This window comes from Apostichopus japonicus, chromosome 20, assembly GCF_037975245.1.
Source record: "Apostichopus japonicus isolate 1M-3 chromosome 20, ASM3797524v1, whole genome shotgun sequence".
Taxonomy (NCBI): Eukaryota; Metazoa; Echinodermata; class Holothuroidea; order Aspidochirotida; family Stichopodidae; genus Apostichopus; species Apostichopus japonicus.
This window is the reverse complement of record NC_092580.1, coordinates 17,617,499-17,643,688: the sequence shown is the minus strand read 5'-3', so window position 1 is coordinate 17,643,688 and position 26,190 is coordinate 17,617,499. Positions and strand designations below refer to the sequence as shown.

Here is a 26,190-nt window from a genome sequence, read left to right as displayed (position 1 = left end):
TAGCACCTGTAACCAATTTCATGCAATAGGTTTAAACATACAGTGCAATGTTTGATCAATTCGTATAAACAGCAAATCCAATATCACAGTGAATCCCTCATGTAGGTAGAATACTATAGACCCAGAATGAAATCAGAGTCATTGACATGTTCTGATAAAAAGAACTTACTTCTGAACCCCAAGAAATATAAATAGATGATTTTAGAAAATTCCAATATTAAACATGAGGGACTACTCACCACCAACGCGAGGAAAACTGTGATACAGGGTGCCGAAGTTGACCGTACTGAACAGACGATGTATTTAGGGGTGTGTATAGACAATAAGCTTAATTTTACATGTCATGTTTCAAGACTTTTCAAGAGGATTTATTATATAATTTCTACTTTATCTTTTATTGTGTGATATTTTAAGTTAGACATAAGAATGGAAATTTTTAATACCTATATTTTACCTCATATTACAAATGCTGTTTCTGCCTAGTATCACTTTTACTTGTAAAGCATCACTGTACAGTACTTGCCAAACTTTTTAGCCTAGATTTTAACACCCTTATTACATGTATCCAAGTTAACAATGCAGCCATGAGAAATTTTAAAAGGTTTTCTCATAAAGTTCATAGAGACGAGAGACACCCACTCCATAACTAGCTAAAGTAACTTCTTTTCAACAGACTATTTAAACTTTGAGAAATAGGACAATCACGACAAAATTTCTTACTGTATGTTTTAATAATTATTCATTTAAAGGGTTACCATATTTATTCAGGGTGTTGTTCCACAAAACTTACTTAAGTTCTTTAATTAACTTTTGATTTAATATTTGTAAATATATTCCATGCTATTTTAACCTTTATAACTGTTTCCATATCCTATGTATAAATATGTACTTTCATGTATTTAAACTGGATTTTAAAAAACTTTTACTAGTCATTACTACTTTAAGCTTCAAACAAAAAGTTGTACTCTTGGCATCACAAAATAGACCCAGAATCAATCATTTTGAAATCATGTGCTTCTCCTTTACAAAAATCATCACTTTAAATATTTTTTTTTTATACTTCATTCCTCATTGACCACATCAATGCTAAGAAATCTTATATGACAGTAAATTACTATGGGAGCTACTGTAGAATTAAGTAGACCAATTTTTTTCCAAGAAACCCAAAGTTGTGATATTAGCCCCCCCCCCTCCACCCACCTGTCATGTTGACATAAACTTGGTCAGTACCTACACTGTATGTTAAAAGGGAAGGATGGCATTTTGGGGATCTCTGAGTGCTTTGGTGGTTCTATGTTTCAAGGACATGACCAAGTTTAAATATTTTATAAATTACCGACCAATCTCTGTTCTGCCTACTTCCTCAAAGATCTGATGTTCAGTAGAGTCTAATAATTTTTTACTAAACACAACGTCATATCAGAAAGTCAGACTTAATGTTTTCGCTCTGGACGCTCTACTGACATTGCACTGGCAGATGCTATCGACAAAGTTACACAGACCCTAAACATTTCCTTCTCTGGCAATAATCCTCAACAACTTACATGACTAAATGCAATGAACACTCAAGTTTCTTTGACTGGTTTGCTTTTAATAAACTCTCACTTCATGTAGCTAAGAGCCTAAGACTAATTACATTGTATTCAGTAATTCTGCATGCCTCACAGGCAACGATTTCAATATATCTGTAAATGGTCAGGGACTTCCACAGGTCAATAAAAGTAAATTCTTAGGTGTCGTTATTTACTCAAAACTAAGTTGGGTTGATTACATATGGTATATTTCTTCTCTGTTATAATCCTTTTAATCTTTAATCTTTAAAACTTCTATTCCTCTATCTTATTTCTTGTTTTTGTTTCATGCTTTCATTTTTGTACATGTTTACATCTTTTATGTATCATTTTTTTATGTGTCCTATTTATAAATGTTATAATTTATACTGGAATAAAGAAATTGAAATTGAAATTGAAGTTGCAAAGGGCATTGGTATTATTGGCAGACTGAAGTACAGTAGATATATTATCCCTAAGAATGTATTTCGAATGATATATCGTAGTATAATTTATCCTCACTTAATGTATTGCCTCATCAATTTGGTCTGGTGCCAGGGTTTTTGTTAAGAAATGAAGTAGGTGGGTCAAGTTGAAAAGTAGGCGGGACTGTCTGTATGCGGACATGGGGGAGGGGTCTAAGGGGCGGGGGTCCCCCTCCCCTTTGCCAGAAAATTGCAACTTAAAAAGTCTCTAAATGCAAAATGGTGCAATATACAGTTGTTTGGTCAATGATATTGCCCCCTCCCAATCACCCCTTTCTTCTGTCCTATTTTTCTTTTTTTCTCCTGAATTTTTTTATTAACACTCGGGTCATGGAGCCTAGGGAGGTAGCTATGCCACTGAACCGAACTTAGCAAGGGTGTGACACACTTGCTGCATTAAATGAAGTGCGATCATAACAAAATGATAATGGGTCTACGGTACCTACAAAGTGAATAGGATTTTACTTCCAAAAAATACCCAACTAGGTCTGTGATAGAACCTTCTGTTTTTTATTCAGGTTTAATCTCTGTTGAGCTACAATTTGTATGTCAAGAAAAGCCCTTCGCCTACCTCTACTCTCACCCACCCCTCAGCCTCATCTCCTCGACCATACTACTAATGTTCAACTTCTTGTAGTTTTTACCAACAGTTAACTGCTGTGACAGTTTCAATCACACCTGACCTGGTTGTGGGTATTTATTCCTATCGAATTTTTTCGTCATTTTTTAAAAATTTTTTTTTTAACTGAGCGTCGCAAAGTAGCTGGGTCATGTACGTGCAGTAAGCGGGTCATCTGACCCGGGTCCCGGCTAATAACGAAAACCCTGGGTGCTAGTTCCTGTCATGTACATAGCCTTTTTATTTTGCAGTTCAAGGGAGCTGTTAGGCACATTTCGATGGCTGGACCTAGAGATCCAACTAGTGATATTTTTGAGTCCTTGGAACTTTGAAGTTGCATGATATCCTTAATCTCGTGGTTTCTTCATTTTTCGTCTAGATTTCTGATCAATCTTCTGCCGGGAAACTTCTCTTATTTCTTTGCGAAAAATAGTTTCATACTAGGTTGCGTCGGTATAGGCAAAAACAGATACTGATATATACCTGCTGACGAATACCTGGTATAACTAGGTATACAGGGAATTTCCTCGGAACCGCTACTTCGCTACCCCAATACGGTAGAACTATGCTAAAGTTTTAATGCAAATAGCAATGAAACAATTGTGACCTCATCTAGAAACAAGTATTTTGTTTGAGATAAAATATCCAATACCAAAAAACCTGAAGGTACCTATAAAACTTGTCAGTCTCTTTTTTTAACACTTAGCGCCACTCGATGAATTAATGTTGAATGCATGTCAATAGCTATGAATCTATTCAATAATGTGGTTTGCCCTAACCAGTGAACCACGAAAGCACTCTTCATTTGTGATTGGAAACAATCATAATTACTGTAGTGTAGGTTCAAGCTATTGAAGGCCTTTTTCAAATATGAAGATCGATATTCCTGGCACAGTTCATAAAATCTGAGAACATTTCTGGAGACACTTGTACTCCGGGAATGGTACATAAAATCTGGGGCGTTCCCTCAAAATTGGGAACGTCTAGTTACTTTAGCTACCTAGGGCCAAGAAGCATAAGGGGCACAGACTCAATATAGGCCAAGTTCTGTAATGTAAGTTAGACTTAGGCCACAATTTTGCTGGTTACATTGCGGAGTTGCATTAGCCTAACTTTAGAAGCCACCAATTGCACTTACTTTTTAGTATTATATTGGCCTAACTTTAGAATCCGTACCATATGAATGGGAAAGCTTACTTCGAATCGGCAGAATAACAACTGTATAATCCGGTTAGGGTTAGGAATTAGGGTTAGGAAGTAGGGAATAGCGTTAGGGGTAGTCGAATGGTACGGATTCTAAATGAGTACCATTATATTATCAAACGATTTTGGCAGATCGGTTCGAGAGCCTGTGAGTGTGACCTAAAGTTCAACTTAAACTACGTTAATCATATGACCCGAAACGTTTCGTGGAACTAATACTAAAGTAACAAATGGTAACCTAAACATTGGTCTTGTTGAAGAAAAAGTGTTCCTGGGAAAGACGTTTACTAAAACAATATATAGGTGGTATATTATCAAATTAAATATACATATATAACTTACGTTTTTCTTTGCACAAGCGAAAAATACAATGGCTTCAAAAAAAATCACATTCGCAATGTCGCATGAAACGACAACATACCATCAGACGTGGCGACTGCGAGGCTAGCTGTTCCGTGCAACCAAAGATCGTAAACAGCGGGGAGAGAAGAGACTCCAGTCTGAGCCCAGAAATAGATGTTCATACGGAAGCGTAGAAGGGACATTGCATTGACGAGTTACCAATTTGACAAAAAGACAATTATCTGCAAATTGACGAGTTGACGAGATAACGGATCTCGTCAATGCATCAATTTTCTGCAAATGGACGAGTTGCAGCTTCCCGCACAGTAGAATAGTGTCAGATATAAGGTTCAGTCAGTCACGCAAGCATCCTTCCAGTAGAGGACTATGCAACTGGTCAATTTTCAGAAAATTGATGCATTGACGAATCCGTTATCTAGTAAAAACGTCAATTTTCTGAATTTTGTCACGATACCATCTCGTCAATTTGCAGATAATTGTCGATTCCGTAGGTTCACGAGGAAGGACAGCTTACATTAAAATCATCTTACTTAAAACTAAAGAAACAAAGCTTCCATGCATTGTGTATTTCATTACGCAATAATTTCCACTCCGGCAGTTATGTGTCCCAAAATATCGAAATGCTCATACATCCTTTTTTAACAATCTTTGTGCTCGATCACATGCAGGCAGAGCAAATAAGGGTTGCAAACTCTAAATTGCTTTCCCTTTTATAAGTTTCCTCCTTTAAATCATAGTAATATTTTGTTTGCAAGACAAAACATGCAATAATGTAAATATTCGCATGGTGGGCTCTCATGTTGTTGCCACCGTGACGTTTACCAACCTACCTACCTACCCAGTGAGGGCTCACTTTCTTGTATCTGACAGCAAACGTGACGCCAGCCTGTTTTCACTCGACCTGTACAAAGTAGAAAAATGGACTTTTCTCTCCTGGTTATGGTCTTTGCTGCTATTCAAACGCACTGAACTTGAGGTCAGTGTTCAAACGCCCGCCCCCGGAAGACACTCCCACCTACACTGACGTAATTTGTAGTACACCTATAATTCCGACTTAAGTATTTTCACAGAACGAAGTTTTTGACAATCATAGAGAGTTTTCTTTTCATTGACTCTTAAAAAAGAAGGAAAACTAGAGCCTGGACACACGGAAGCAAACAACATGATCATCTTTCAATCCCTGTCAGTTTAGTCACTTATACATCGACAATGATCTGGATATCTAACACGAAACTGTTTTAGAGACCTGTTCTTATTTCCCTTGAAGTTAAAAGTCCTCCGTTTGACCCTAAACTTAGCGCGCTACAATTGCTAACAGCTTTCATAACTATTTTATTTTCTAGGGAACCTCCCAACTGTTTGCAGTTATTCAGGAGTGCTCAGTAATGGAAGACTAGTGTGTAAGCCTATTTAATTTTGTATACTGGAGCGACCTTGATTTGATTTAAAATCAACGTATATAAGATTAAGAGCCGGTGTAACAGTACAGAGTGTCCCTGTACTAAGTATCAGCGGAGACACTCTGTACCAGCACATTTAGTCCGGTCGGACATTATCTGCTGAAAATTGTGTCCCCACCTCATACGGCCGGACGAAATGTCCTGGTACAGAATGTCCGCAAATACTTCATAGTATATTTTGTCCCGCATTAAATGTTGGCAATTCGACATCCAAAAGGCAATTAAGTTCATGATATCAATCATTAAAACAGATGCATACATAGTTTGATGTTACATGAAATAAATGACGTTGTGCATTGTTACAAAACAAAAAATAGAAGGATATAAAAAGAAGAAAAAGTAACAAGTCTTGCATTAGTAAAAGATGTTAATTATGTTTTTGTTGTGATTGCTGCTATTTTATCCTATGTATATGTGGCATTTCTTTTCCAGCCACTATTCATTGTGTTCAGTCATCCTTACAGAGGGAGAGATCTCATCAACCTAACTTACTCCCCAACGACGGGCGGGTACGGGATAGGGCAGGCAACAGCTTCAACAAAAATGATAATTGCAGGGGCAAAATATTATGAACTTAAAGGAGTTCAAACTTCATTGTAGTCGTATTTCCCAAACACACAGTAAGTTTTGGCAATTATGGTAACTGTACTTAATTCATAGGTCTACGAGAGTTGCCTAGCCAATATGAAATTTCATCCGTGCGTAAAGCTCAATATAAGACGGGAACCGAAGGTGTTTTCTAAACGAAATCGGCAATGTTGTATACAACACTCAGGCCCATACACAGAATTTTGAGTTCAAAGAGGGGGGGGGGGAGTTGAGATGGTAACTTATCGATTTGTGTCCTGGGGAGGGGTCTTCTTAAGTCCGTGACCTATCTGTCATGAGTTCCAAAATAGTTTTGTTTGCTAATAACAACCATGAGGTAGCTAGAAGATACTTCCCTGACCTTGAAAATGTCATCACTGCCCCACCCCTCTCAGTACGGCCTGGCACATGTTCCTTGACTTTCATTACCACTTAATTGTTTACTTTTTTACACTTCCTTATTTTTCTCACTCAATCGTCGAGTCAAGGTTTTCTTCCTCTCAACAAGGTGGAGGGGCCATGCCCCCACCCCCCCCCCCCACCTAAACCCTGTTGTGATGGCCATGCGTGAAGCAAATATTCATTTGCATAGACAAATGGCATTCTAGGCAATTCCAGTGATATAGGTTCGTTGTTTCTTATTATGACATATTTTCTTAGATTAAGTGGATAAAATTAGAAAAGATATATATTAGAACGATATCCTCTTCAAAAGAGCTGCAAACATACAGGAAACAAAAACAAAGCCAATAAAGGGAAAGAATAAAGCAGATAGGACAGAGCAGGTTGCAACATGCTAGATTTTTTGTCTCATCATCTTTCTCACACTTTAAATACGTCATTCTTGTAGAGATAAGTTTGTTCAAAGAAAGATAATGAAGTAAAAATGAAACATGAAATTGGATGATAGTCACAAACATAATATTCTGAATCTATATCAGCCTGGGCAAAGAGTGAAAATGATTAAACATGGGATAATTCATGAGGAAATTTAACTGGAATGATGACTCTCCCTTTGTAGCCCTGAGGCAACTAAAGACAATCGATGCTTTCTAGAGCATCCTTCAAGCAGGGAGGTATTACTTAATTAGAATGAGATACTACGGTCACTCTTCTTCAAACTTGAAACTCTCATAATCCACATGAAGAACATCCTCTTTGGAGTTTGCTAAAGACCTCAGTTTCTTTATAGAATTCCCTCTTCAACTGATTTCCACAAACAGTAGGATCACCTATATAACGCTTTAATGTGCAACTTTATACCACCAAACGGTTTAATCTTGATTGTAAATTACAAATAAAATGGCTGATTGTCATGTATCCAATGGGGTTGTCGTTAAGACTTACACAGAACTCAATAACAGAAAAAGTTACAACAGGAAGCAGACTATGGTCGGTTATATGTTTTACTATGAGAACTTATCTTGAACACAATTTCCAGAACCAAGAAACACGCCTTCTTATTTGTTATTTAATGAAGTAATAAAACATTTCCAGCGTCACATCGCGTCAACATGAAATGCAAAAGATATGGATTTCCACCGAACGACTGGCAGTGTAAAGTCAATGGCCTGTCTTTGCTTAAACGTGTAGCAGTTGACAAAATTTTCTCATGATATGTTAGAGTGAAAGACAGGATTATTGTCGGCAGCAAGTTAACTGCCAAGAAAATCGTCTAGACATGTCTTCTGGGGTCTTCTGTTAACTTCATAGATACTCCCTCCATTGGTGGTCATGAGATGAAAATGTCAGTACAACCAAATCTGTGCAAAATAAAAGTTGAAAGCAATATAATGAAGTAGTGATTAGTGAATGCTACACTGTAAGTCATATATAAAATGAATTATCATCTTGAAAGGTTTATGTTTAAGCTCCACTACAAAGATAATTAACAATCACCATATTGGTTGAGTGTAGACTGTTAGTGTACAACTGAACTATGCTTACAGTAGGCATTGAGTTCATTGGATGATCTTTTATTGTGACACCTACATGTTTATGGGCATACTATTGGAGATTGCATGTCATAATTTTTGGCGTTATATCATACAGTTTACTACAAAAACTGAAAAGTTTTAACCATATGAGCCAATACAACATTTGTGACATATATATTAATTCAATTAAATATCAGACATTTATCAAATTAGAGTAAGCTAGGATACAACAGAAGTTTGATGCTTTTTAGTGCTCAATTGATGTATGTGTGCATGGTCTGACTGTTTAATGCCAATCAAAAAGACTAATTGCCTGAATCAGGATCCATGGGGGTTCAAAACACCCTCTGTATGACCCAAATGCAAGGGCGGCGGAACCGGGGGGGCACAGGGGGCACGTGCCCCCCCACTTTTCCTCAGGTTAAAAATGTGCCCTTTTTCTACATAAAAATTTCTAAATAAAAAAAGAGTTTACAAAGCGAAACCCACGTCGAATGAAATATTTTGGGAAGTTTGGAATGTTTACCACAGGCGTAGGAGCCCAATTTGATTTGGGGGGCTGTAACGACTTGCCGGAAAAATATTGCCAAAATTTTTCGCGCGCTACGCGCGCGTTCAATATGTTAATGTGCATATCATATAGGCATGCATTGGTTATTACATCGCATGCCAATAACATACAATCTTTTGCCGTGTTATAACGGTGTTATAAAAATTGGTTAGAAATATTGGGAAAGTCGTTACAATAATAATGATCATAATAATATCAGTTTAACCATTGAAGAACACATAGAAAATTATTTTTCTTTCAGTATTTTGACATATTTCATTTGCTTTCATGCATGTATCGATCGCGTGTGCAGGGACTTGGACTTTATAATGATTTCACCTCATTTTGTCTTTTTCCTTGTTTCCCAATTTGCACATTAGATATTGCAGTGATAGTATGCATTGTTTCCTTGAGGGAGGGGGGGGGTGGCGTTGATGGAGTGATGTGTATACACAAATAAGATAATACAATAAGAGTTATAAAGGATACTAAATATCAGGCCGCATCAGTCCAATCGAATTTCTGAAAAGTGCCCTTCGACGTTGGTGCCCCCCCAGATTAAAAGTGCTTCCGCCGCCCTTGCCCAAATGCAAAAACAAATAATGTTAGCTAACCGTTATTATAGTTAAATGTACTATTATACATCATTGTGCATCAAGAGACCTAAAAATTGCCTTATTTTGCCAAAGGAAAGGGGTCCCTTTCCCAGGTTTCAGAAAATACACGCCACCAATACACACACAAACACATTTAGCAATTTTTCTCAAGGGACCTATAACAGAGAAATGGTACCAAAACTCAGTTGAAACATTATCTCTATTTTCTTGTCAATTTTCCTGTCAAAACAGCCATGTAGTAATAAGTTCACACTTTCTAAACAGAAAAGTTCCATGTGGTTACAATATCAAACTGTCCAACACTTGTGGCATGCACAAGATTTCGAAGGTAGGGACCAATGCTACAGTTTCCTGGGACTGATTTAGGTAAGGGACATACGCGTACTGGGGGATGGGGCAGAATTCCCCAAATTTCAGATGACTCCAAATTCGGACAAAAGTTGTTGGAAAATTCGGGTAGCCTCGGGACAAAACATGAAATTCAATATAACATTTAAAAATATATTGCCAAGGTTTGATACATGGTCGCTTGCCTGATTTCTTTTTCATTCTTGCCCGAATTTCCCCGATTCTTTCCCAAATCGTTCCCCATTCTTACCGAATCGTTCCCGATTCTCGCCCAAACTTCTATTGCCTGAATATTTTGACACACAACGAAAACGTCGTGAGATAAATTCGGCAAGGTTTCAAAAACCAAAAGTTTCTGACCCCTCACCCCTCAAAGTGGGACAGTCATGTACTCTTATGGTAAGGGCTGAACCTATGGTGGAAGTGCCAGGAAGGAATGTAGGAATTGATAAAGGAGGCGATGTTGCACTCTGGTCACTAATGGCGAAACCCATGTAGAGGGGTGGGGTCTTCCACATGAGAAAACACCAAAAAACATAAGCCTTTGAGGCAAGGTCTATTTTTTTTTCTGCAGGTTTGAAACAAAGAAACTCGATAACAGAACTTTGAAGAAACCAATAAAAACAATCTAAGGTCTAATATTGGTGCTAAGTTATTGATTTCATTAGATTTCGTTTAGTTATAGTGTATCACATGCCACTCATTATGAATCTACAAGCATTGTGGGATATGTTTTCAGTGCTCAGAGCATCAAATAACATCTACTTCCTTTGTAGGGATATTGTGTCACTGATTCACGGTTAGTGACACCTAGGGAAAGGAACTTGAGTACAAACTAGTTTGACCAAGGTTTAATATTTAAATTTTTTTCTCATTTCTTGATCGGTATAAGACTGAGGGATAGACACCGTCAAGTTCATTGTAAGTACATGAGAGCCTGTTTCACAAGAACGTGAAAAAAAGAAAGAAGTCTAAAGTCATTATGGAGAGATTTGTACTGGTCTTCATCGGTATCCTGTTTGTTCTTCAGCAGGTAAGACTTTTCGTTTTCATTTAAGTGAACTCAGTCTAGAGCTACAGTATACATGATGGAGTGGAAGATGGGATGGGATTAGGGTATTACAACCCCACTCCTTACGTCATCATCATTGTCACTCTGAAATGCACGTCATACGTTTAGAGGGTTAGAAGATGAATGTCATACTTTTACAGTCTCTGTCAAATCTTTAATGCAGAGAAGGGCTACACATTTAATTCTGATCAGTTGGTCGTTTAGTTGCAAAGTGTTATCCCGAAATGAACTTTAATTGTTGGGCTTCCTAGGCTGGAGCCATTTCAAACAGGGCCGGTGCTATATTTCGCACTACTCAATTCTATAACCGGCATCAATTTCTTTTATTATGTTTGATGAAAACCCTGCTTACACTTTAAAATGTAATTTGGATATCTGTAGTTTATACTAGCCACGGCTTACTGCAGTGATCTTGTAAAAATCCATTTCCCTTTATCTTTAGTAGGTCTAAACCTTTTTCCTTTTTGAGTCCAAGTTTGAGTCCTTAGTTCTGTGTATTTGAATGTTGAAATATATTCAAATACTGGAATTGGTGTCCGCGGAATCCACAGAGGGTTCATTTGTGGCCCCCTCCCTCTAATCAAAGCCACATGCCCCGATACCCATTGACGTTTCAGTGCCCCCACCCCCGACCCCCACACGCAGACATAGAGACATACATTGGCCTTCTTCCACCTCCCAGACAGACATTACCTATTAATCTTAATTTATGTTTCTCCTGCAGAGTACTGCAGATCGTTGTGGGTCATGGCACGGCAGTGATCATGGTAAGTCTATTACATGTTTATAATAATAATGATGACGACGATGATGAAAAATAACAGCAACTGCAACATACTGATTGTTATGTTAATGTTGTCATCAGTGGTGGAGCTAGGGGTATTGGTCAGAGGGGGCGAGAATGGTCTGAAGGGGCGCTTTCGACACTATCTAAGCGGAGCGACACCACAGGTTGGCGCGGAGCGTACAGAATTTTTTTGAGTCAAGATACTCCTTAGATCGCCGGAAATGACCCTTTCCGGGCCTTGCTAATTTGCAGATAAACGAAGAATAAATAGGTGTCATCGCCATTTGTGACAACTCTGAAGTTTATATGGGTGTTGAAAGTGCATGCGATTCATCACAAGACCGTTAGAGCATTTTGTCAGAAAATTACACCAACAAAATGTGACAAATGTCAATAAGTAGATGAGAGCACAATAATAAAGTCAGTAATCCAAATAAGTAAAAAGTGGTAAAAAGCTGAAAAGGGCGCCAGCAGTCCATTTGAGTCCGTCAGGGGGGCAATCGCCCCCCCCCCCCCGACTGTATGGACGCTCCGCCACTGGTAGTCATGTATCTTATATGATAGGTTTCAAAATTAGCCCTGTAAAGTACTCGTGATGTTTATATATGTTCAGATGATTATTTCTTTTCATATTTTCACAACTTTTCATGAATTGTATCGCCAACCCTTCCACACCGGTGGAATTCCGACAATGGATAATGTTAATCTTGTCATTATAAGCCGCTACCAACCTGCAAAACTTTAACAACAATTTTCTGTAAGAGACCAGCCTTTGCACTCAAATAATCCTACTGTAAAATTGCCATAGAAGGCTGTGACATTTTGAAATCGTTGCTTCTCTCCAGCAAATACTTCATTTTCTTTACGCCCTCATCGACAACCCTCTTACTTATGTATTTATAAAAAAGAAAACTAAAAAAAAAAACATCCCTGCAGCCTATTTGCCTGTACAGATGCAGTCACTTTTTGTTACATTAGTCAGAGATGTGATGTACAATTTCTCTCCTTTAAAAAGTTTGCAAAGGTTTTCATTAATTATGTCGCATTAACCTTTTTGCTTCTTTGGCTGAATACATTTACTGTTTTTTTTTTTTGCAAGGCGACCATCAACGTTACCCCAAAGACTGTACGGATATCAAAGATAAAGGCGTGTGTAAGAGTGGCGTTTACGCAATCCAACCATCGACCTATCCCGAACCATTCTATGTATACTGTGACTTTGACACTGACGGGGGTGGCTGGACGGTAAGACCATCATATAGCTTTAGTGAATCTTACTTCACTTTCTACCAATTTGTTCTATCAGCAACAGTCCACATGCCTCCCAAAATCAGCTAATTAACCCCCACTCCGGGGCACCATATCCTCATGTTGGGAACTGCTGGTCAAACAAACAGTGCTAGGCTGGCAATTAGGGATTTCTTGAATGGTTCAGAAGCGTCAATCCTACTCTGCCATTCTAACTTTGGTTTGGAGGAGAGGAAAGGAGGGGCAAGGGAGGGCATGGGCATGGATGGAATGACTCCTATTATTTTCAGAGGTTGATAATATCTTAAAGGCTGATGCAGGACACGCCAATATAGATTTAAAAACCCTGATAAGTTGAGAGCGAGAAGAAGTAGCTTTCGACACGAACAAGGTCAAAAGGACAATAAAAGGTAAAAAGGTAAAAAAAAGGACTACCTGTATACAAAAAAAATTAAAACGTGATATTACCTTTGTTACTATGACAGATTTCTCATTTGCTACATTTTGATGGTTCTGATACAGTAGGTAATCAAGAAGTATTTTTTATCCATTTGGCAATAGTTGAAATTTCATTTAAGAATTTTACGACTGAGGAAGCAGTACCCTCACCCCCCCCCCCCGCCCCATCCTACCAGAACATACCCTATAGTAATGCGAGCAATCATCACGATCATATATATCATTTCCTGAACCAGCAATGTTCATCAGTTCATTATTGGCCTCAACAATCATTACGAAAGCCATATACTGTAGGCTAAGTATATATGAAACTTCATAGTAATAACCCGCCGTTTATATGCTAAGGGTATAATATTTGTTGATTTCTTCTGAAAGGTTTTTCAAAGACGTCTTGACGGATCGGTTGGCTTTTTTCGAGGATGGAGTGAATACCGAGAAGGTTTCGGGAACGTCAACTCTGAGTTTTGGATTGGAAACGAGAAACTATTTCATTTGACCGCACAAGGATCATACGAGATGCGGGTTGATTTGGCCGATTTTGATGGAGAAACTCGTTTCGCCAAATACGAGTACTTTCGTATTGGAGACGAGATGAATCTCTATAAACTACTTCTTGGCGGATTCAGTGGAACCGCAGGTAAGACCAAGACAAGTTGCTAAGCTGTACTGTTAGCATCCTTAGAATGTATGGACGTCCGAAAAAAGACAAAATGAAAAAAAGCAATGGAAAGCTCGGTTTACAATTAATGAACAGGTTAACCGGTTAGCTGTCAAGACTGACCAGGTTAACCATATTTAATAAACGAGGAATATTTGTTTTGGGTCTTGTTCATTTACTGTCATGATTACCCTGCCACTTTCTTCTTTGCGATGTCTTATTTATGAATGACAAATATCTCTTTCTCTCTCTCCCATTCTCTCCGGTTTTTCCTTTCCAACATTCAGGTGATACATTATCTGGGCATAACGGCCAAGCCTTTTCCACCAAAGACTCGGACAACGATACTTCAGACAGTAACTGTGCGGTGGCGTATAGCGGTGCCTGGTGGTATACAGCATGCCACTCTTCAAATCTGAATGGGCTATACCTTGAAGGGGAACATGATTCCTATGCCAACGGTATTAACTGGCATCCGTGGCGAGGACACCATTACTCCCTCAAGACAACCGAAATGAAGATCCGTCGTCTTTAAAACAACAACAGCTAGAATAAACACCCTCTTTTCTCTCCTTTTTTGTTTAAAAATGATATCATGATGCGCAGTTTTCTTTCTGAAAAGTCTCCAAACCAGATTACATGAATAACTGATGGGATAACATTTGATACTCCAATATTTGCTTCCTTTGATCAAGGTGTTAACAGTTGCATAGGTCCTTAAAGAACCTTGTGACAACATGGTAAAGCGTCAGTGGGTACATGATGTGAAAATTTGTTACATTAGTTCAACTGTAGTTAAAAATTAATATGAAGTTTAAAAGATAGATTGAACTTTCTGTTATTGAACGTCTGCTCAATAAAACCAAAACACGAATCAATAAAATTAATATGATTTTTGTTATTAATCAGGGAGCATCTTCAATGGCAGGCAAAGGGAAAGGCGATTCTCCCCCCCCCCCCCCACCCCGCCACGTCAAGAATGGTAGTTGAGCCCATCTTATGTAGCTCTGTCGTCTTTATCTGAGTGAACCTCATTTTCCTCCAAGTTGAGAGAGATTGGGTGAAGGGGGTGGGACCTAAAGCCAAGGACAACTTGGCCATTCACAGTCGCATGTCAGCCCCTTAATTATAAATGATGCATTGCCTTCGGTTGTTATTTAAGCGAAGGCGTACAGTATACATCGTGCCCCATCAAATGTGAGAAAACTAAATTTTCTTCAGCCAGTTTATTCCTAGTTATGCCTTCTATACCATTTTAATATCATCTCCCACAAAATATTGGAAGCTTTGATACTTGCAAATATGTTTGTATTACCAGTGAGAATACATTGAATCTCATTGGGGACAACTAAATTAGCTCTATATCACAGTATAATTCTACGCACCCATGCATACACACGGCGAAAAACATTGACAAAGGCAGAATCCACATCAAATCTGTATTACTTTAATATTTGTGCATAACATCAACTATTAAGGGCAGAGAATGTAATACTTTCGTAGAGCTATCTTTAATGTGGATAAAATCAAATCACCTTTCACGAGTTATCACAATTTTAAATTTCATGAAAAAAAGGTGTCATCAATGTATCCTGACTATTAGCCACATGAAATTAGTTGCATGCCATGTTTGTGAAGACCCATGTTTCTCAACCCAGCGACAGTGGACCCCTAGATTAGCCATGCAATATGGTTGGCGTCTGTTAAGGGGATCTGCATTAAGACAATAAGGGTCCGTAAAAGTCAAACACATCCATCAACATTTTACCAAATTACACAAGCTGTCAAGAGTTGTGAGGAACCTGAGGAGTGCCATCTCTGACGAAGGGAACTGACATTTTGCTGATCTCAATCTCAACCATTACGGGACTCTGTGGTTATACTCCCTATGAATGTTAAAATTTCTACATTGTTGCTTGCAATCGCGGATCGAAAATGTTCTGCAAACAAAGTTTGGTAGCTTGCGGCAACAACAAGATTTTTTTCAGGAAGTTGCGCAAATTTATCTCCACTTTCCGGTGCTTGGCGACGTTTTTTTTTTTGAACATCAAGTCAGTAGTCCAAGATTAAAAGATTGTGGACCTGTATAGACCATTAATCAAGCACCTTGAGTTAATCTGATTGAGCCAGTGACGGACTGAGGCAACACTTTCTACTGGCTTAGTTAACCAACTGGCAGGGCTGGGGTTTGGAAATGAGCAAGCTTTTTGGACCTTAAAACTAGCACCATTTGAATTGACACCTCAGGTTTCACAAACAGATACCCTAGACCCAATATGAACACACCAGTTATCATCCAATAAATGTGTAGGCATGCCCCCCCCCCCAACCCCCGCTGATACTGTTATGAAGTGTAATTGGTTGAAGTTTCCTCTTTCAGTTTTACGACAATGCAAATAAAAATCAAATTAGGGGTGGCCGCATACATTTCCCAACAGAGGAATGAAGTTATTAGCCTTGAGAGTATGTGACAATTGATACTTAAGACGTAGTTCTTTGGAACGTCACCCCTCGCCCTCGTCATCACCCCTCGCACTCATCATCTGATCGCACCCCTCGCACTCGTCATCACTCCTCGCACTTGTGGTCACCCCTCGCCCTGGTGGTCACCCCTCGCCCTGGTGGTCACCCCTTGCCCTCGTCGTCACACCCTCACTCGTTGTCACGCCTCGCACTCGACGTCACGCCTCGCACGCGTCGTCATCCCTCCCACACTCGTCGTCACCCCTCGCACACTCGTCGTCAACACGTACCCTCGCCCTTGTCGATACACCCCTCGCCCTTGTCGTCACCCCTCGCCCTGACCCCTTGCCCTCGTCGTCACCCCTCACACTCGTCATCACCCCTGGCCCTCGGCGTAACCTCTCGCCCTCATTGTCACCCCTCGCACACTCTTCGTCATCCCTCACACTCGCCGTCACCCCACGCACACTTGTCGCCCCCCCCCCCCTCGCACACTCGTCGTCACCCCTTTGCTGTCAATATGTTTTAAGGCTCTATAAAATGTAGTTTATATATGAGAGATATTTAATAATACTACAATACGTAGACGGAAAAAGCTAATCTTTCTTATAGTACAATTGACTTGGGAATGCTACTCAATCTCACAAAAAGATAAACAGTCCGCGAGCTAAAGACAAAAATATTATAAAACCTTTGTATTCACATAACGTTTACTCTTTGAAAATGTGAAGAACCTTACAACAAAGTTTTAAAATTCCAAGGTTTACAACATACTGTAGCTATATACAATAATTGCTTGATCAGCTTAATTCAATCTAAAAGTTTGTAATTAGGCTTGCTGAATAGTAATGTAAACCTGTAAATCTGAATTGAAACTACGATTGCTTTGAATCCCACGTCATACTTAGTATCAGGGGCGGGGATTTGTTTCAAATATTGGGGGGACATTTGCTTGGGTGCAGACGCGTAGCAACTTTCATCCCCATAAAATGTTCGCGCGCTTCGTGATATTTTGTTGTGCATATATATATGCATATAAACATATATATATAGGCGCTTATCCAGGATTTTCTAACCCGGCGGCGTGAATTACAATCAAAGCGGAGCGCCACCATTGGTTGGCACGCAGCGTACAAGAAAATTCCGGTTTTGATAGCCCCCCAGATCACCGGAAATGGCACTTCTCGGGCTTGAGAACCAAGTTTTTCAAAATAGTTTTTTTTTCATCCATAAACTTTTTCAAGATTGTCACCAGTCACACATCATGTTCAACCTCATCGCATCTCCTGTGGATCATTGCTTTTGTAGGTAATACTACGTAACTGCCCACAATACCCGTCAGCCCCACTTTTCAAGGTTTTAAGCCCATTATTTGTTCAGAATTTGGATATGAATTCACTTCAAAACATACCCATAATGTTGCACAAAATATCATCTATGGACAACCAATATAGAAAAAAACCCATCAACCCCTACTATAAAACTTCGATATCATAAAAAAAAATGCTCGAGGGGGGGGGGGGCGGTCTCCCCCTTTGCTACGTGCCTGCGGTTAGAAATCTTGTACAAAACAGACCAAATGGAAACCCACTGAGCCCATATCAATGGATCATATATATGATATGAACTTACACTCATACACAAGAGATGTACAGACATTATGATAATAATCATGAGTCACAACATGCTATACGGTCACAGAAACAGCCACGAAGAGTCATTTACCTCATGCAGCATGTGTTGGATGAAATTTTTGCCACCGCCAAATATGATTTGGATGAATAATCTCACGCATTATTTTCTATTTACAGCCACACAAAAAAACTATGCCACCAAATATTAGGGGGAATATTAGATACTATTTCCCCCCACCTAAAATATTGGGGGGGACATGTCCCCCCGGTCCCCCCCCATGATCACCGCCCATGCTTAGTTTAGACATAATTGAAGCTATTTTCAGATGGTTTCATGTAGTTATGCTATGCTGGAAGTAAACCAGTGTCCCATGTGATGACAGAGATGTTGAGATACAAACAAGTGGGATAGAAAATTATTAGTCCATATACGACGCAGCGGCATGCACAGGATTTCGAAGGTGGGGAACAATGCTACAGTTTCCCGGGACTGATTTAGGTAAGGGACATACGCGTACTGGGGGATGGGGCAGAATTCCCCAAATTTCAGATGACTCCAAATTCGGGCAAAAGTAGTTGGAAAATTTGGGCAGCCTTGGGACAACGAATGAAATTCAATATAACATTTAAAAATATATTGTGAAGGTTTGATACGTTGTCGCTTGCCTGATTTTTATTTTCCATTCTTGCCCAAATTTTCTCCGATTCTCGCCCAAATCGTTCCCTATTGTTACCGAATCGTTCCCAATTCTCGCCCAAACCTCGTTCCAAATTCTTGACCGAATTATCAACGACTATTGCCTGAATATTTTGACACACAATGAAAACGACGCGAGATAAATTCGGGAAGGTTTCAAAATTTCGGGCCAAAAGTTTCTGACCCCTCACCCCTCAAATTGGGACGGTCGCGTACTCCTATGGTATGGGCTGAACCTATGTGGAAGTGCCAGAGGGCGAATGTAGGGTTTGATAAAATGAGAAGGTCTCTAATAATCTGTCACAAGACTATGAACCCTGTACACGATTAATTATAACATTAACAAACAATAAACTTGGCCATACGTACTGTCAGTGCGATTCAGCGTCCTTTAGACTGTACTAATACCCATCGGGTGGAGTAGCCCATTCCCTAGGTGGTACGCCCTCAATGATGACAGTTATACAAAGCCAATTTATATGCATTCACACACCAGTAGAATCCCTGTGGTCGAGAGGTACAGACTTAGGTCTGTGACACAAGATCCGGGGTTTGATTCCTACCTCGCCGATGAGTCCCAAAAGGACAAAACCGGTCGTTAAGTGGAATTTTTCCGGTGTGCCAGGGAGGAATGTAGGATTTGATAAAGGAGGCGGTGTTGCACTTTGGTCACTATAGGCGAAACCCATGTAGAGGGGTGGGGTCTTTCACAGGAAAAAAAAGTACATAAGCTTTTGAGGCAAGGTCAAGGTTTTATGTTTTCTGCGGGTTTGAAACAAAGAAACTGGATAAGAAGATACCAATACAGATACAATCTAAGGTCTGCTATTGATACTAAGTTATTGATTTCATTATATTTCTTTTAGTGTTATAATGTATCAGATGTCATTATGGATAGTCTACAAGCATTGTGGGATATGTTTTCAGTGTAACATACAGTATCTACTTCCTTTGTAGGGATATTGTGTCACTGATTCACGGGTAAGTGACACCTAGCGAAGGAACTTGAGTACAAAAGTAGATTGACCAAGGTTGTTTATATTTGTTCTCATTTCTTGATCGGTATAAGACAGAGGGATAGTCACCATCAATATCATTGTAAGTATATACATGAGAGCCTGTTTCACAAGAACGTGAAAAAAACATCTGAAGTCATTATGGAGAGATTTGTACTGGTCTTCATCGGTATCCTGTTTGTTCTTCAGCAGGTAAGACTTTTCGTTTTCATTTATGTGAACTCAGTCTAGAGCTATACATGCTGGGGTGCAACATGGGATGGGATTGGGGTAAACATCCCCACTCCTTACGTCATCATCATTGTCACTCTGAGATGCAAGTCATACGTTTAGGGGGTAGAAGATGAATGTCATACTTTTACGGTCTCTGTCAAATCTTTAATGCAGAGAAGGGCTACACATTTAATTCTAATCAGTTCGTCGTTTAGTTGCAGTGTTATAACGAAAAAGAACCTTAATTGTTGGGCTTCCTAGGCTGGAGCCATTTCAATCAGGTCAGACGCTTTATTTCGCACTACTAAATTCTAATGGTATCATTATCTTAACTTTATCATATTTGATGAAAACCTTGTTTTTCCTTTATAATATAATATGGAAATATGCAGTCTATAAAAGACTACCTGTAGTAATCTTGTATTAAAAAAAAAAACATTTTCCTTTATCTTTAGTAAACATTCATTATTTTAGTTATATTTTGTAAACTTATGACGTGGATGAATCTATATATCACAATAAATTACCATGAACTATAAGTCTAGGTTTTGGCGATTGTTAAAAGTTTGATGTCGAGTGCTCACTACACTAGGAGTCAGTGTTACAGTCGAAAGTCCTAATCCTCGGTACTCACTGGTTCCAAGTCATGGCTTTTTCCTTTGAAGTCCAAGTTTGAGTCATTTGTGTCCGTGTATTTGAATTTTGAAATATATTTAAATACTGGAAATTGGTGTCCACGGAATCCACAGAGGGTTCATTTGTGGCCCCCCTCTCTCTAATCAAAGCCACATGCCCCAATGCCCATTGATGGTTTAGCTCCCCCCCCCCACACACAGAGACACAATCTGGCCCTCTTCCACCTCCCAGACAGACATATTACCCATATTTATCTTAATTAATGTTTCTCTGGCAGAGTACTGCAGATCATTGTGGGTCATGGCACGGGAGTGATCATGGTAAGTCTATTACATGTTTACCATAAGAATAATGATTATGACGATGACGAAGATGATGATGAAAAATAACAGCAACTGCAACATACTGATTCTTATGTAAATTTTATCACGTATCTTATATGATAGGTTTCAAAATTTGCTCTGTAAAGTACTGGTGATTGTTTATATATGTTTCAGATGAATATTTCTTATTCATATTTTCACAACTTTTCATAAATTGTATGGCCAACCCTTCGACACCGGTGGAATTCCGACTATGGATAACGTGAACCTTGTCATTTTAAGCCGCAACCAACCTGCAAAACTTAAAAAACAATTTTCTGTAAAAGACCAGCGTTTTCTCTCAAAATAATCCTAAAATTGCTGTGACATTTGGAAATACTTCATTGTCTTTACTCCCTCATCAACAAACCCTCTTACTTACAGTATATATTTATGAAAAAGAATACTAAAAAAAACTCCCTGCAGCCTTTTTACCTGTAAAGTTGTAGTAACTTTTTGTTACAAATTTTCATACAGCCCACCTTGTCCATTAGTCAGAGATGTGATGTACAAATTCTCTCCTTTAATAAGTAAAGAAGTTCACAAAGGTTTACATTAACTATGTCGCATTAACCTTTTGCTTTTTTGGCTGAATACATTTACTGCTTTTTTTGCAAGGTGACCATCAACGTTACCCCAAAGACTGTACGGATATCAAAGATAAAGGTGTGTGTAAGAGTGGCGTTTACACCATCCAGCCATCGACCTATCCCGAACCATTCTATGTATACTGTGACATGGACACTGACGGGGGTGGCTGGACGGTAAGACCATCATATAGCTTTAGTGAATCTTACTTCACTTTCTACAAATTAGTTCTATCAGCAACAGTCCACATGCCTCCCAAAATCAGCTCATTAACCCCCACTCAGGGGCTCCATATCCGCATGTTGGGAACCGCTGGTCAAACAAACAGTGCTAGGCTGGCAATTAGTGATTTCTTAGTGGTTCAGAAACGTCAATCCTACTGATTTCGCGATTCGCTATGACCTCTGCCATTCTAACTTTCGTTTGGAGGAGAGGGGCAAGGGAGGGCATGGGCTGGATTGACTCCTGTTATTTTCAGAGGTTCATAATATCTTAAAGGCTGATGCAGGACACGCCAATATAGATGTAAAAACCCCCGGTAAATCGAGACCGAGAAGAAGCAGGTTTCGACACGAACAAGGTCAAAAGGACGATAAAAGGTAAAAAGGTAAAAAAAGGTAAAGAAAGGTAAAAAAGCAATCATCACGATTATATATATCATTTCCGGAACCAGCCATGTTCATCAGTTCATTATTGGCCTCAACAATCATTACGAAAGCCATATACTGTAGGCTAAGTATATATGAAACTTCATAGTAATATGCTAGTTTATATGCTAAGGGTATAATATTTGTTGATTTCTTCTGAAAGGTTTTTCAAAGACGTCTTGACGGTTCGGTTGTATTTTTTCGAGGATGGAGTGAATACCGAGAAGGTTTCGGGAATGTCAACTCTGAGTTTTGGATTGGAAACGAGAAACTATTTTATTTGACCGCACAAGGATCATACGAGATGCGGGTTGATTTGGCCGATTTTGATGGAGAAACTCGTTTCGCCAAATACGACCACTTTCGTATTGGAGAAGAGATGAATCTCTATAAACTACTTCTTGGCGGATTCAGTGGAACCGCAGGTAAGACCAAGACAAGTTGCTAAGCTGTACTGTTAGCATCCTTAGAATGTATGGACATCTACCAAAAGACAAAATGTAAAAAAGGAATGGAAAGCTCGCTTTACAATTAATGAACAGGTTAACGGGGTAGCTGTCAAGACTGACCAGGTTAACCATATTTAATAAACGAGGAATATTTGTTTTGGGTCTAGATTGTTTACTGTCATGATTACCCTGCCATTTTCCTCTTTGTGATGTCTTATTAATGAATGACAAATATCTCTCTCTCTCCCATTCTCTCCGGTTTTTCCTTTCCAACATTCAGGTGATTCATTATTTGGGCATAACGGCCAAGCCTTTTCCACCAAAGACTCGGACAACGATGAGTCTGCAAACCTTAACTGTGCAGTGGAGTTTAGCGGTGCCTGGTGGTATCAAGCATGCCTCGCCTCAAATCTGAATGGGCTATACCTTGAAGGGGAACACGATAACTTTGCCAACGGTGTTGATTGGTCTGGCTGGCGAGGACATAATTACTCCCTCAAGACAACCGAGATGAAGATCCGTCGTCTTTAAAACAACAACAACAGCCAGAATAAACACCATCTTTTCTCTCCTATTTCTTGTTTAGAAATGATATCATGATGTGCAGTTTTCTTTGTAAAAAGTCTCCAAACCAGAATTACATGAGTAACTGATGGGATAACATTTGATACTCCAATATTTTGCTTCCTATAGTTAAGGTGTTAACAGTTGCATAGTTCCTTAAAGAACCTTGTGACAACATGGTGAAGCGTCAGTGGGTACACGGTGTGAAAATTTGTTACATTAAGTTTAAAAGATAGATTGAAACTTTCCTTTATTGAACTTCTGGTCAATAAAACCAAAACACAAATCAATAAAATTAATATGATTTTCGTTATAATCAGGGAGCATCTTCAATGGCAAGCAAAGGGAAAGGCGATTCCTCCCCCCGGCCACATCAAGAATGGTAGTTGAACCCATCTTATGTCACTCTGTCGTCTATCTGAGTGAACCTCATTTTCCTCCAAGTTGAGAGAGATTGGGTGAAGGGGGTGGGACCTAAAGCCAAGGACAACTTGGCCATTCACAGTCGCATGTCAGCCCCTTAATTATAAATGATGCATTGCCTTTGATTGTTATTTAAGCGAAGACGTACAGTATACATCGTGCCCCATCAAATGTGAGAAAACTAAATTTTCTTCAGCCAGTTTATTCCTAGTTACAGGTATGCCTTCTATACCATTTTAATATCATCTCCCACAAAATATTGGAAGCATTGATACTTGCAAATTTGTTTGTATTACCAGTGAGAATACATTGAATCTCATTGGGGACAACTAAATTAGCTCTATATCACAGTATAATTCTACGCACCCATGCATACACACGGCAAAAAACATTGACAAAGGCAGAATCAACATCAAATCTGTATTACTTTAATATTGCATAACGTCAACTATTAAGGGCAGAGAATATCATACTTTCGTAGAGCTCTCCTTAATGTGGATAAAATCAAATCACCTTTCACAAGTTATCACAGTTTTAAATTTTATAAAAAAAAAGTGTCATCAATGTATCCTGACTATTAGCCTCATGAAATTAGTAATGCATGCCTTGTTCATGAAGACCCATGTTTCTCAACCCAGCGACAGTGGACCCCTAGATTAGCCGTGAAATATGGTTGCTGTCTGTCAAGGGGATCTGCATTAAGACACTCGGGTCCATAAGAGTAAAACACATCCACCAACATTTTACCTGTAAAGAGCTGTCAAGAAAGTTGTGAGGAACCTGAGGAGTGCCATCTCTGACGAAGTGAACTGACATTTTGCTGATCTCAGTCTCAACCATTACGGGACTCTGTGGTGATACTCCCTATGAATGTTAACATTTCTACATTGTTGCTTGCAATCGCGGATCGAAAATGTTCTGCAAACAAAGTTTGGTAGCTTGCGGCAACAACAAGATTTTTTTCAGGAAGTTGCGCAAATTTATCTCCACTTTCTGGTGCTTGGCGACGTTTTTTTTTTGAACATCAAGTCAGTATTCCAAGATTAAAAGATTGCGGACCTTTATAGACCATTAATCAAGCACCTTGAGTTAATCTGATTGAGCCAGTGACGGACTGAGGCAACACTTTCTACTGGCTTAGTTAACCAACTGGCAGGGCTGGGGTTTGGAAATGAGCAAGCTTTTTGGACCTTAAAACTAAGCACCATTTAAATTGACACCTCAGGTTTCACAAACAGATGCCCTAGACCCAATATGAACACACCAGTTATCATCCAATAAATGTGTAGGCATGCCCCCCCCCCAACCCCCGCTGATACTGTTATGAAGTGTAATTGGTTGAAGTTTCCTCTTTCAGTTTTACGACAATGCAAATAAAAAAATCAAATTAGGGGTGCTCGCATACATTTACAAACAGAGGAATGAAGTTATTAGCCTTGAGAGTATGTGACAATTGATACTTAAGACGTAGTTCTTTGGAACAACACCCCTCGCCCTCGTCATCACCCCTCGCACTCATCGTCTGATCGCACCCCTTGCACTCGTCATCACCCATTGCCCTGGTGGTCACCCCTCACCCTCGTCATCAATCACGTCAGTAGCTACCCTGAGGTTGAGCTGAGTTTTAACCCCGAGAAACATTGTATTGAAATTGTCCATAAATGTGGCTGAAATTAATACATAGGGTACTCAATATAATCTAAAATAAATAAACAGGTCTATAAGAGTCATAAGTTATCGATATGTAATTCTAACCTCCATTGAAAATCGAAACTATAAAAGTTCCACACTCAATCGCTTACTGAGCTGCTACCCTGTGGTGCGAGAGCCGAGTTTTAACCTCGAAAATCATCCTAATTGTCCATAAACATGGCAGTAATAAATACAATGTGTTTTGAACAGACTCTGGAATAAACACATAGTCCTTTTATAGAGTTTTAACCTCTTTGTAGAAAGAACACAATCATGACAAGAATTAGTCCATTAACCATAGGTTACAATTTTTAGCTCTCTTGACCTCAACTTATTGAAACTTTATCTCTTCTGCAAACAGACTGGTTAGTTTTGAAGAGTTGATTTCTTCACACCTTGCCATGTCTGCCTTGATCTGATAGTGATTTAGCTACTAGCTGTGTGAAGAGTTGCATATTAGACGAACAGGCAGCTCAACTAAGGTGAGAAAAGATGGGACTGATCACTCAGCTAACCAACTGAAAAAAAACCTGCCGTTCAGTACAAATGGCGGGTTTTGGGATGCAACCTATAGCTAATGGATAGTTTCATGGCATGAGTAAGATTTTCATTATATCAAAGTCCATACAAAGCTCCCTTATCGCTTTTATCCGCTTGGTGGAGCTATTATTGGTGGGCGCAACTGATTTACATGTCATTATCTACCCTGAGGTGGAGAAGTTCAAAGCTGCAACCCCTGATGTACTGTAGTTTGGTGGGCGCAACTGATTTACATGTCATTATCTACCCTTGGGTGGAGAAATCCAAAGCTGCAACCCCTGATGTATTTTGGTGGGCGCAACTGAATTACATGTCATTATCT

General features: G+C 39.2%; 3 protein-coding genes and 1 long non-coding RNA gene across 4 annotated transcripts in view; 2 read left to right on the top strand and 2 right to left on the bottom strand.

Annotated features, from left to right (window-relative positions):
• The window catches only part of LOC139960921 (prestin-like), a 33,446-nt gene extending 29,094 nt beyond the window's left edge, over positions 1-4,352 (bottom strand). Inside the window, exon 1 of the mRNA XM_071959622.1 lies at positions 4,200-4,352. The gene's annotated coding sequence lies outside the window, so the exon portion shown is untranslated. The remainder of the gene's footprint in view (positions 1-4,199) is intronic.
• Positions 4,353-7,050: 2,698 nt separating this feature from the next.
• LOC139960944 (uncharacterized) overlaps positions 7,051-26,190 on the bottom strand; it is a 31,983-nt gene continuing 12,843 nt past the window's right edge. Inside the window, exon 3 of the long non-coding RNA XR_011790668.1 lies at positions 7,051-8,031. This is a non-coding gene — a long non-coding RNA (uncharacterized lncRNA). The remainder of the gene's footprint in view (positions 8,032-26,190) is intronic.
• Positions 10,572-14,827, top strand: LOC139960939 (ficolin-1-like). Its single transcript, XM_071959660.1, has 5 exons — positions 10,572-10,753; positions 11,517-11,559; positions 12,679-12,824; positions 13,662-13,923; positions 14,232-14,827. The coding sequence occupies exons 1-5, from the start codon at positions 10,703-10,705 to the stop codon at positions 14,477-14,479; spliced, it is 750 nt and encodes a 249-aa protein (XP_071815761.1). The 5' UTR covers positions 10,572-10,702; the 3' UTR covers positions 14,480-14,827.
• Positions 19,785-24,936, top strand: LOC139962084 (ficolin-1-like). Its single transcript, XM_071961944.1, has 5 exons — positions 19,785-19,946; positions 20,881-20,923; positions 21,584-21,729; positions 22,364-22,625; positions 22,930-24,936. Exons 1-5 carry the CDS (start codon positions 19,896-19,898, stop codon positions 23,178-23,180), a joined length of 753 nt encoding a protein of 250 aa, XP_071818045.1. The 5' UTR covers positions 19,785-19,895; the 3' UTR covers positions 23,181-24,936.

Coding starts and splice junctions, on each gene's coding strand:
- LOC139962084 (XM_071961944.1), top strand. CDS start 19,896: ATGGAGAGATTTGTACTGGTCTTCATCGGTATCCTGTTTGTTCTTCAG. Junction 19,947..20,880: donor TCCTGTTTGTTCTTCAGCAG/GTAAGACTTTTC, acceptor TTTCTCTGGCAG/AGTACTGCAGATCATTGTGG. Junction 22,626..22,929: donor CGGATTCAGTGGAACCGCAG/GTAAGACCAAGA, acceptor TCCAACATTCAG/GTGATTCATTATTTGGGCAT.
- LOC139960939 (XM_071959660.1), top strand. CDS start 10,703: ATGGAGAGATTTGTACTGGTCTTCATCGGTATCCTGTTTGTTCTTCAG. Junction 10,754..11,516: donor TCCTGTTTGTTCTTCAGCAG/GTAAGACTTTTC, acceptor TTTCTCCTGCAG/AGTACTGCAGATCGTTGTGG. Junction 11,560..12,678: donor ATGGCACGGCAGTGATCATG/GTAAGTCTATTA, acceptor TTTTTTTGCAAG/GCGACCATCAACGTTACCCC.